Source organism: Oratosquilla oratoria, chromosome 24 (genome assembly GCF_046742065.1).
Source record: "Oratosquilla oratoria isolate Oo_2021 chromosome 24, ASM4674206v1, whole genome shotgun sequence".
NCBI lineage: Eukaryota > Metazoa > Arthropoda > Malacostraca > Stomatopoda > Squillidae > Oratosquilla > Oratosquilla oratoria.
The window spans coordinates 58598724-58611223 of NC_134800.1; the positions used below are offsets into that span (position 1 = coordinate 58598724).

Below are 12500 nucleotides of genomic sequence, written 5' to 3' on the forward strand. Positions count from 1 at the left end.
TATGAAAAGAAATGAACAATATAGAAAAGGAAGAATGATGTATGAAAAAACAAACTTTGATAAAATAAGAGAATTCTTTCAAAAGGAAAACTGGGAAGAAATATACAAAGAAGAAACAACAGTGGAAGAGAAATTAAATATTTTGACAAAAATTTAGAAAAAAGGAGTGGAAAAGTATGTCCCAAGACAAAAACAAGAAAAAGAATATGTAAAATGCTGGTACAACAAAAGTTGTAGGGAGTTAAAAGACAAAAGAGACAAAGCCTGGACCAGATGGAAAAAAGACAGAAGACCTGAAAAATGGAAAATATATACCTGCTATAGAAATGAATATGTACAAATGTGCAGAGAAGAAAAGAGAAAATATGAAAAAGATATCATAGAAAAGTGTAAAGATCAACCGAAACTATTCTACAGATTTGTAAACAATAAACTGAAAAACAAACAAGACTTGGAGAAATTAAGACAAGGAGGAGTTGAATACACTGAGGAAATGGAAATGGCGGAAATTATGAACAAACATTTTAAATCAGTGTTTACAAGGGAGAACATACAACCTGAAGAGAACGAATGGAAAGAGAAAGTCCCCCCTATGGAAGAAATAAAAGTAACAAAGAATGAAATATTGACACACTTGGGTAATTTTGATGTCAGAAAATCGCATGGACCAGATGAAATAGCAAACTGGATACTAAAAGAATGCAGGAATGAACTGGCAGACAAAATACATAGCATACTAAATAGTTCCTTGAAAGAAGGAAAAGTTCCAGAAGATTGGAAAAAAGCAAACATAGTACCTATATACAAAGGAGGAAATAAAGAAGAACCTACCAACTATAGACCAGTCTCTCTAACAAGTACAATAGCAAAACTTTGTGAAAGAATTATCAAAAGTAGATGGGTAAAATACTTGGAAAAAAACAACGTACTAAATCCAAGGCAATTTGGATTCAGACAAGGACGATCATGCGTCACCAATTTAATATGTTTCTATTCAAGACTAATAGATATAATACAAGAAAGAGATGGATGGGCTGATTGTGCATTTCTAGACCTAAAAAAAGCTTTTGACAAAGTACCACATAAGAAGTTGCTTAAGAAATTAGAAACTGAAGGAGGAATACAGGGCAAGCTACTAAATTGGATGGAGGACTTTTTGCAAGAAAGAAAAATGAGAGTAGTGATAAGAAACCAGCACTCAAAATGGAATGAAGTAATAAGCGGTGTCCCGCAGGGAACAGTTCTGGCCCCAATAATGTTTGCTATATATATTAATGATATGGATGAAGGAATAGAAAGCTATATGAGCTTCTTTGCAGATGATGCAAAACTACTGAAAAGAGTGAAAACTGAAGAGGATTGTGAATCACTACAGAGAGATCTAAATAAAGTACAAGAATGGAGTAGGAAATGGGAGATGGAGTTCAATACAAAAAAGTGTAGTATAATGGAATTTGGAAAAAGCAAAAACAGAATAACAGGAGCATATAAATTGGGAGAAGAAGGAATAAAAAGAGTAGAAAATGAGAAGGACCTGGGAGTCATTGTTATGAATAATATGTCACCTGAGAAACATATAAATAAGATTTTCGGAGAGACTTATAATCTAATAAGAACGATCAAAGTTGCATTTACATACCTGGATGAAGAAATGGTGAAGAAAATCCTAATCACCCTGATAAGACCAAGATTGGAATATGCAGCAACGATAAAGATTGGAATATGCAGCAACGATATGGTCACCAAGTACAAAAAAATGTATAAAAAAACTTGAAAGAATACAAAGAGCAATTACAAAACTGGCACCAACACTCTCAAAACTAGCATATGAAGAGAGACTAGAAAAACTTGAACTACAGACACTAGAGCAAAGAAGAGAGAGAGGAGATTTGATAGCTATTTACAGAATCATGAAAGGCATAGAAATTACTGATAGAGAGAATCTGATAAAATGGGATGACAGAAATACAAGAGGACACGGAAAGAAAATAAAAAAAGACAGCTATAGAAGAGATTTGAAAAAGAACAGCTTTCCTCACAGAGTAATAGACAGTTGGAACAAGTTAGATGAGAAAGTGGTGTGTGCAAAAACAATACATGAATTTAAAAATAGTTTAGATAAAATGAGATATGAAGACGGGACCCCACAAGCATAGCTCCCCTTCCCGTAAAATACAACTAGGTAAATACAACTAGGTAAATACACATAAATGCATACACTGTTCATACATTTTTTTTTTTTCTATATACAAGCATAATCTATACTGGAGCCCCAATTATTAACCAAATTCTTTTGTTATGTAGGTAATTGTCAACCCATAGTTACTACCAAAATTAATCATTTTCAGTATGAAATATGAAAATTTGCTACTAAGTTTACATTCTGTGATAAAAAATTAGTACAATATGGTGAATGAGTTTGTTGAGGACATTACTTGCCACTTGCACATTAACACAGTGTGCTCACAGTTCACTGTTCCAAGTTCAGTTGATTACATGAATTTAATTTTCTCCAGAAAACCAGTTCATTACTCAATTTGCCAAAGAGTATCATTTAAGTGATGCACTGTCCTCAAACTGTGAGAATTATACAATAACATCTATCCCCTCTAATGTGGTGATGTAATTCAGTTATCAGCGACTTAGAATCTGTGATGCACACCTCTCCCATCCTCTTCTATGAATTGCATGACTGCCAACCTTTGTCTCATCACTCCTGCAAATACCTCTCACTCATCTTTCCATCTTCTGTCTGGTTCCCTCTTTCATGATTGTCATCTCACAGAATCCAGTCAGTGACACATTTGCTCTATCTACCATACTCGTTTCTAGCTACAGTATTCTAATGCTTTGACTCTGCTATCCCTCTTAAGAAAGAATTAAGATCTTTGTATATGTATTTCAACAAACACCAGACATTTCATTCATTTGAAGGGTGGATGCCCTGACTCAAGGGATTAAATGGTACATTGACAAAGACACCATACCTTTCCTGGATCCTGCGAGACAATGTAGTCCAGAGGAAGAGATTTCTTGAGTGGGGTGTAGGGGGAGTCTTGGACCAGCATAACCTGGTGATGCCCCAGTGGTCCTAAACTAACTCGGAGGTACTCATTCTTTTCATTTGCAAAGAGCATTTCCACAGCTGGATGTTAATATAAACAGGTTAGACTTGAGTATAATAAAGAAAACTGGATAGATCACATCCAATGAAAATAAAGTTCAAGTCAAAAGCCATGTCAGATAATCAGCAAGTTTTGGAAATTAACAAGAAAAAACAAGTTAAAAACATCTAGATCAGCAAAGATGGTACTGTAGATGAGTGAGCAAAGACATGAGATGTAGTAAAGAAAGCCAGTGACAAAAATAAAATGAGGAGAGCAAAGAAAAAAAAAAAAAAAAATTCCGGAGAATGTTATCTAAAGTAAGAAAAGGGCAACAAAGTACAGGAAAGGAAATTCAGAGTAGCATATAATTGGTTTGCTACTGGCCAAGTGAGAATTTGATGATTACTTGGTGGTAAATAAAACTGATATTTTGTGCTTAGTAGAGACCAAACTCCCAAGAAATATTGATCTACAGTTGGGGAATGATAGGTACATCACTTGGAGAAGACAAAATGGGTGGTGGTGTGATGCTTATTGTGAGAAATGACAAGGATGATGCAATTAATATATTTACCTATAAACAGTCCATATAAACAATAATATAAGTAGACATCTTTCTTACCTTCATATTCCCACAATCTCTCCACAGGTCCTGTTCTGCCTCTGGGTACATGGGATTCATTGAAAGACGGACCAGTTACATTCATTTCAATGCCATCCTGTAAAAATATATATATTTTTCAATTAAATTTGAGGCCTTGCACATTTATCCACTTACGGTTAGTGTACTCTACTTCATAGATATTACGTCCAAAAGAATGAATACATCTGCATGCCACAACCTGCAGATGACACAATGTACATACATACATATACCAAAGGCTTTTGTCTCCCTTACAAAGGAGGTAGCCAAAAAACAAAGACATAAAAACCACTTCCACCCAGTCCATCCTTATCACACTTCATCCCCCTCCACCCTCTTCCCTCCCTCTTATCTTGGCACCTCTTGGGATCATATACATTGGGAGAGGAAGAAATAAAAGAAGTGGACCTAAGAGTCATTATTATGAATGATTTGTCCCCTGAGAAATATATAAACAAAAATTTTGGAGAAACTTATAATCTAATAAGTTCAAAGTGGCATTTACATACCTGGACGAAGAAATAGTGAAGACAATACTAGTCACTTTGATAAGACCAAAATTGGAGTATGCAGCGACGACGTGGCCACCAAGTACAAAAAATGTATAACAAATCTTGAAATAATACAACGAGCTATTATGAAATTGGCACCAATGCTCTCAGAGCTATCATATTAGGAGAGGTTGGCAAAACTTGAGCTACAGACATTGGAGACTTAATAACTATTTATAGAATCATGAAAGGCATGGAAATGATTGATAGAAAGGATCTAATAAAATGGGATAGTAGAGATACAAGAGGACATGGAAAGAAAATCAAGAAAGACAATTATAGAAGAGACCTGAAAAAGAACAGCTTTCCCCACAGGATAATAGACATTTGGAACAGGTTAGATGAGAATTTGGTGCGCGCAAAAACGATACACGAATTTAAAATCAGTCTAGATAAAACGAGATATGGAGACGGGACACCACGAGCATAGCTTCCCTTTCCGTAAAATACAACTAGGTAAATACATAACCCAAGGGCATTTTCCCTCTTACAAGAGAAGGATTGAGGAAGTTAGTGACAGAGTTTGGGAGGGTATGTGAAAGAAGCAAGTTGAAGATAAATGTGGGCAAATGTCAGGTGATGAGATGTACAAGGGGAGGAAATGGCAGCAGAATGGAAGTGAGTATTAAGGGAGAGAGACTGGAGGAAGTGGACAGTTTTAGATACTTGGGTGTGAATGTGGTAGGATAGTGAGGAGTGGAGGTGAAGGTAGAATGTCGATTGAGAGAAGCAAGTAAATGCCTTGGGAGATTAAAAAGTGTAATGAGAAACAGACATTTGGTAATGGATGCTAAGAGGGGATTGTATGAATGTCATTGTGCCAACAGCACTGTATGGGGCAGAAACATGGAACATAAGAGAAGAAGAGAGAAGTTTGAATGTGTTTGAGATGAGGTGCCTGAGAAGTAGGATAGGGGTTACTAGGCTGGATAGAATGAGAAACAAGGTGAGGAGGAGAACGGGGGTGGAAAGGGAGTTGAGAGATAGGATTGATGAAAGAGTATTGGGATGGTTTGGGCACATGGAAAGAATGAGTGAAGAAAGATTAGTGAAAGAGGTGTGGAAAGCAGAGGTGAAAGGAATGAATGTGAGGGGGCAACCAAGGATGAGATGGATGGGGTAAAAGGGGCATTGAAAAAGAGGGGAATGTCTGTTGAGGAAGAATGGGAGAGGATAGAAGATAGGGGTGAATGGAGAATGGACGTGTATGGATGATGCTGTGATGCATGAGGGGGAATGGGTGGGGGATGAGGGGTGAGGGTGTATGTGTGAATAATAAATTGATACAGCCTGAAGGGATTTCTCCCCATCTTCTCCTTTTCTGCATGAGGAGACGGAGAGGGGGGTCATCAATTTAATGAAGTGGCCTTGCTGTGGATGTGCTGTGTCTTGTGACACTGCTTCTGACCCAGGGCAATGGGGGAGATGCAGGGATGACCCGTCATCCAAGAGGAGCCAAGATATGAGGGAGGGAAGGGGGTGGATGGGAGTGGAGTATGTGGGGATAGAATGGGTGGGAGTGGTTTTTATGCCTTTGTTTTTTGGATACCTCTCTTGAAAGGGGGAAGAAAGCCTTTGGTATATGTATGTAATAATGTACTGGGGTAGATAATTGATTACCTGGAATCCTTGGAGAGTGATCATGACAGGGTCATGGTCAATGGGCCTACCATTCCATGTGGCTTCTACACGGTAGCGGAAGAGTCTGACAAAGCAAAGAAATGAAAAGTTGAAATTTTATTACTTTCATTCAGTTACTTTGTACACTTGCCCAGCCAGAGAACAAATGACCACAAGTTGGACTACTGTTCCACTGTGATTCAGTAGATTATTTCTCTTTTTTATAAGGTAAATATTAAGGAGATACTGAACACAAAGTCCATAATGTGACCAATGATGCACTGCAAGGTTTGTTGAGTGACAAGTTATCTATGACCATATGCATGTGCGTATGTGTACAGTATATGCATACTTATTGGTTATATCCTAGGTTAGTAGAGAAGCTGAGATAACCTTACATCGTTTGTGTATGATAAAAGGTAATACTGAAGGGGGAACTTACCCATTGAGTGCATCTTGCCAGAGCTCAGACATTTCATCGTTGGAACCAGGTGGAATGAGCTGGGACAGGTCAATGTCGGAAAAGTACTGGAGTGCATGGCTGTACAGAAATAAAGATAACCGTCAATGCAGGCATAACTGTGATATCAAGAAATATCCTGTCTACAGGCATAAGATAGTCACTAAAATACCTTGTTTATATAATAAACCCTAAAAAGAGCAACTAAGTGGACTTGATTTATTTACCTTATCCAAATGTAGTATGAGGGGTGATTTACTTTAGATTTTTAAAATTTGTTATGGCTATATTAGTATGAAGATAGATTATTATCTTATTGTGGGCCATTGTAATGTCACAAGAAATAATGATTGCAAAATAGCCTTTAAGAGATCAAACACCAATGAATAATCTTTTCTCTTCTTTAACTGCATTGCAAACCTAAATATTTGGAATAAAACACCTGTTCATGTTGTATGTTCAAAAACAAATGACACTTCTGAAAAATGTCTAGATAAGTACTAGGAATCCAACCCCAATCTAACTTATTTCTCAAAATCATGAGCTCAGTGGTTCTTAACCGTTCCCACTGTTTATACCACCTTTCGATTCACATGCAGTGACAGCAAAGCCATTTTAAAAAGAAGCTAAATACCCAACTGTTCACTGAATGCTACGAGCTAAACGAAAGGAGTACGAGAAACGACTACAAATCCTACAAAGGAGATATAAGGTGGGAGCCCTGCAGAATGCTGTGTCAGTAATGAAGCGGGACCCCAGAAATGGAAACCTCAAGTAACAAATAACGATTTCAACTGCATTTCCTTCTACACATATACAAGAACCACCAGTAAAAAATAATAATAATAAATAGAAAAAAAATCGAAACATATCTATAGGAAAGTCTGAGGATCCTTGCCAGCCGGCCTAGACAGCGAAACTCTAGGTAACATTCATTATATATTAGTAGATGGACCTACTTTTGTAAGACATGAGAAATACGAGAACAAACAAAACAACCTCATACTGAAAATGTAACAAGATGAAGATTGAAATGGACGGGACATGTTGCAAGGATGCAAGAAGGCAGCTGTCCGAAGAAAGTATTTAGTAGTGGATTAGTACATAGACAACGGTCCCTTCCTTAAAATAGAAGAAGAAAAAAAAAATAGATAGAAAATAAAAATAGAGATTTGTAGACGAGGACGTCCAGATATAGAACCAAGAGAATGGAAAGAGTTGGCACAGAACCATCCATGGCGAGACGTTTCAAAAGCAGTTAAGGACCACCTAATGGCCCGAAGACCAGCAGCAGAGTAAGAGTAAGAAGGATCTACTTACAAATTTGGAGCAGGATCCGTTGCTAGGGCTGTGTACAGGGCCTCGTACACTCGGTTTGGATCCGATCCGTGTATGCCATAGGCGTTGAATTTCGTGACCTGAAACATGTACAGGCATTGGGGAGGGGGGATCATCAAGATCTATTTATTGTATAAAGGTGTTTACAATCACAATGCAACTTCACTATATAGAAAACGGCCATTCCCTTACTACTGCAAATGTAAATTATATATATATATATATATATATATATATATGTATATATATATATATATATATATATATATATATATATATATATATATATATATATATATATATATATATATATATATATATATATATATATATATATGGGTATGTACGCATACATATTCTTTTATAATAATAAAAAACATCTTCGCATTCAATTATTTCCATCTACATAGTACAATTTCACGCACATTTATGTAGCTGGAAGTTACAAGCACATGTAAAAATTCGTACGCCTAACCTATAGTTTTAACTTCTTATGAAAAAAACAATATATATAAATTAATAATAAATCAATCATTCTATCTTGTACTTTGAAGCGTTCTTCATCAATGCAATGTTGAAAACGAACGCAAATTTGGCCTGGCGGTGTAAGGGTCCACAGCGGCAAAGCGTTAAATTGACCAATTCTTCAAGTGTTCGGTCTTAGATAGCACGCGGTAGAAAACGGGAATTAATATTATTATTTAATCTGGAAATAGTGAAAAAAAATATTCGAAAGGAACACAGCTTAAATCTTCACTCATTATCTCCCACACAATTTAACGTTGTGAAATGACCGATTCCCAAGTTTCACGGCTGGGCACGAGGCTACGCTAATAATGTCGACATTCTTGTAGTCGGTTCCCGCCGACTTTTGTTGAACACTGCAAATCTTCAGTTTGGAGAATGCCATTTCCTTCCTAGAGGTATTCTACTTTCTTGATATGCTCTATGATCTTGGAAAATCCACGAGATTCATATTTCGACGCTTTCATGCCAGAGAAATTTCTTGAACTGAAATTCCTCGCCGACTTAACCGCTACTTGCAATTCTATTCACAATGTTAAACTTTTCGAAGATGGTAAAGGTCCTCCTTAAAGGGGTTTTCACACTGGGCTATTTTCCCTCCATTTGAATAATTATATAATGATTTCGCTTACAGAAATCTAGACTTCTCTAAGAATATTTCAACAGTATGTCTAACATTCACATAGGTTTACAATATCTTAGTTCATCGTTCAGCTTTGCTATATATGGCGGAATGATTTCATATTTGGAAACTTAAAAAATCAAATATTGTAACCGAAGTCGTTTTCACTCAAACGAACTTTCAACGGTCGGCGTTGGTGTAGCCCGTGCAAGCCCAGTGTGATAACCCCTTTTGGGTTTATTTCTTTACGTCTAAAGGTGGCTTGTCTCATGTGAACAAAAGAAAGAAAAAAAAAACATTCTTTATATTGTTACGAAGGTGATGCAAGATTATGTAGGCATGTATTTGTATTACGTAGTTTGGTACTAGAGCGATTCATCATCATACGTCCGGCAGCGAGGGAATGTCAGAATAGGGTATCGTGTCAACCGTGTTTCCCCTCGCCCCACAAACCTCATAGATCCGACCCATAATGAGCTTCCATAAGATCATTTACGGGAATCTCGGATATTTGAATACATATATACTGTATCATTAATGCATTCTGATGTTACAATTATACATCAAATTGTTCAGATCTTGCATAATTTATTCAATGGGAGGGGGCCCAAAACTCGCATTTGTACTTTTATTTCTGCGGTGTGACTTAATTAATTTTGTTAACATTTCCTGTCAGTATTTGTGAGTGTCCTATATCTATACTGAGACGATCAGTTTAAGTGAGATGATTGAGGCAATAGACCTACAATGTTAAGCTGTAGTGTACTTCTGTTGTGATTAGATATTTCAAACCCTTCCTCCTTTCCGCAGGTTGCTTTATTTATTCCTTTTCTGTCCATCTCCGCATCCACGCCGTCCATCCATCTCATTCGAGGTCTCCCTCTGGGCCTTCTTCCAGGCATTCTACCCATCATAACTCCAAATTCCAAACACTGATGTTTAATTTTACATACGTGAAACTGCGTCATTCATATACTGGCATGTTCAAAACGTCTATTAATCAAAATGTTATTAAGGTTAAGTTCGTGGTGGATCATCAAGCCATTTACTTATATATTTTTCTTTGTAATTCACAAATAGTAGCTGCGTAGGTTTTAAGAAGACCAAAAAGTCATCAAACAGTACTGATGTAGCTAACAAACAAGCGTTACCCCCTTCATCTGAGGTATTTCCAAATGTCAAATGCCTGTTTATGTCATATTCAACTGGGGGGGCCAGGCATGGGAAGGGGGGCAGTTACCCCCCCCCCAGAAATCCCAGGTGTATCTGAAACTTTGTCGATCGTCACGTATAATTTAGTTATCTCTAAGTTACAGTATATGAGTATATCAGTGTATGATTAATGAAAATCAAAATGTAACCCATGTAGCCTATGAGGCTAGTTTGAAGTATGTATTATGACATAACCCTATACCATTAACCATATATGTATAATTTAATTTTGCACAAACAGCCTACGTTCTTGGGGGGGCGACCCCGGGGCCAGGGGCAGTGCTGGTTCTAACCGGTTCTTACCGGTATTACGCAAATACGTTTTTCTTCTCTCTTCTTTTTCATTTGGGAAAGATCTACTTTTTTCTATGGAATGGTTACGTTAGGTTACGGTATATTATATTAAGTTAGGAGTTATTGGATAATGTAAGTTTCATGTTAAATATCCGTGTTTGCGTGACTCTGTAAGTTTACCGGCTTACCTTGGGTGGGAGGTAGCTAATGGGTATCCTGGCACTGCCGGTCCACTTGTCTCCATGGATGGTTGTCTTGACTTTAAGTGGCAGAGAGTGTCGGATGGTTTCCGACTGGGCCTTGAAGAGAAGCACAATGTGCTGGCCGTGCCTGTAGAGGAACCAATAATTACACAATGGAAGTAGCATCGTTAGAAATATAATAATATTCCCACTGTTACTTCGATTTCCATCACTTTTCTGTTTCCATTGATATGATTACATATGTATATGAATATGCATGTGCTCCAATTACCCCTACACCAGCACTTCTCATACTATCCTCCTTAGATACTATAAAAAAAAAGACGATGCTCACGGTGACAGCTCAATCTCAACATATTGATTGTCGTCATTCAGGAAAAATATTTCGACCACTGCGGAGTGTGGATCGGCGACGCGATGTAAACAATGGCATCCGCAAAAGAGAGAAAGGAAAATTATATGTGTTTATAGAATTATCAATGTTACATAAATTCATAAATAGATATTATTCCAGGATCCCTTTTCGGCTCTTACGGAGAAGTCTACTCACCTTCATAATTCCAGAGGCCTAGGAAAGGCTGCCCGGGCTTCCCGCCAGGGTTCGGGGGGTCGTTGAAGAAGGGCGCCTCCACCAGGAACAGTAGTTCGTTCTGGCCGTGGCCCTGAAGGGTGAACTTGATGGGGGGATGGTCGATCTCTCCCCCGTTCCAGGTCTTCTCGATGTGGTAACTGATGGAGATGGACGTCGAGCTGGAAAGGGCGGTACGGACATGTTTATAACGTGAGGGGGGGGGGGCTTACGCCGTGAGGCGCTGAGTAGTTGCGGTCGAAGCCGCGGTCTATGAACTTTGTATATCCGTTTTAAGGACTGTTGGAGTAGCACGTCGCTAACAGTCACTGCAACTGGGAATCAGAGTGCGGGATTCGAACCCACGAATGTGAGGCAAGCATGCTTTCCATTACGCCGTCTGCCCACAGGCATGGACCTAAAGGTCTTTCGCTTTAGACTTGGTAACAATGTAGTGAGCACTGAAACAACTGGTTATTTCACGAGATGGGATAAACTTTATAGATAGGGATGAAAGGTAGTAAGGAACATGGAACTGCCTAGTGTAGGCCTTATGGTCTTTTGCAGTCTCCTCCATTCTTAAGGAGGATTGGACAAACGTCCAAAGGCCACATTCGACCTTTGTTGTATTTAATCTCTTTTCTTAAATGGCGGCCACGAACTCTTTTGAAAACATTTTACAGGTCACATAATTCAAATAATGACGTCGGCTCCCGCCCTCATGCATGGGTGAATTTCACACACAAAATTCCTGGAGCCTGGGGAGTAGCATTTATGGGATGAATAACCCGTCACCGACACTTGATCGTTTTTGACTTCGTCTTAAAGAATACGAACGTGCAAACAATACATATTAAAAAACTATGTTTTTTAATACTAATAAATCTTATCTACACATAGAGTAAAACGATATATTAAATTGTGTACTGAGTAACTTAATGTATAAAACAAATTAAACATTTTAAACAACGTAGAACACATATGCATTTGATAGTGATCAAACATGGTCCCTTGTGTGCGTAGCGAGGGTAATGTATCAAGTATAGAGTTGACGTGGGTTGAATAAACTTATAATGTCTTACGTAGGTAAACATGACGGAATAAGACAGAAATTATAACATCCATTTCGCTACATTACTACCAGGTCCCTCACAAGGGGGGGCTGCATATATCCTGGGGTGGCACATTTAGGGGGGGGGGGCGGCAATTCTAGTCTGGACATAGCGTTCACAAAAACGGACAAAATAATTATGATCTAAAAAAGGTCAAAGGAGCCCTGAATATATTACCGTAATATACGAATTTTACGGTAGAATTAACAGAATATGAAATATTTTTCCCTTATCCTTTCTGTAAT

At 37.9% G+C, this 12500-nt stretch overlaps 1 protein-coding gene across 1 annotated transcript in view; it reads right to left on the minus strand.

Annotated features, from left to right (window-relative positions):
• LOC143038676 (uncharacterized) overlaps nucleotides 1-12500 on the minus strand; it is an 82739-nt gene that overhangs the window by 11105 nt on the left and 59134 nt on the right. The window contains exons 3-10 of the mRNA XM_076208213.1: nucleotides 11126-11325; nucleotides 10910-10967; nucleotides 10561-10702; nucleotides 7702-7799; nucleotides 6364-6462; nucleotides 5922-6006; nucleotides 3730-3826; nucleotides 2988-3145 (exon numbers count right to left, since the gene is read on the minus strand). Of these exons, the coding sequence (XP_076064328.1) occupies nucleotides 2988-3145; nucleotides 3730-3826; nucleotides 5922-6006; nucleotides 6364-6462; nucleotides 7702-7799; nucleotides 10561-10702; nucleotides 10910-10967; nucleotides 11126-11325 (937 nt within the window). The remainder of the gene's footprint in view (nucleotides 1-2987; nucleotides 3146-3729; nucleotides 3827-5921; nucleotides 6007-6363; nucleotides 6463-7701; nucleotides 7800-10560; nucleotides 10703-10909; nucleotides 10968-11125; nucleotides 11326-12500) is intronic.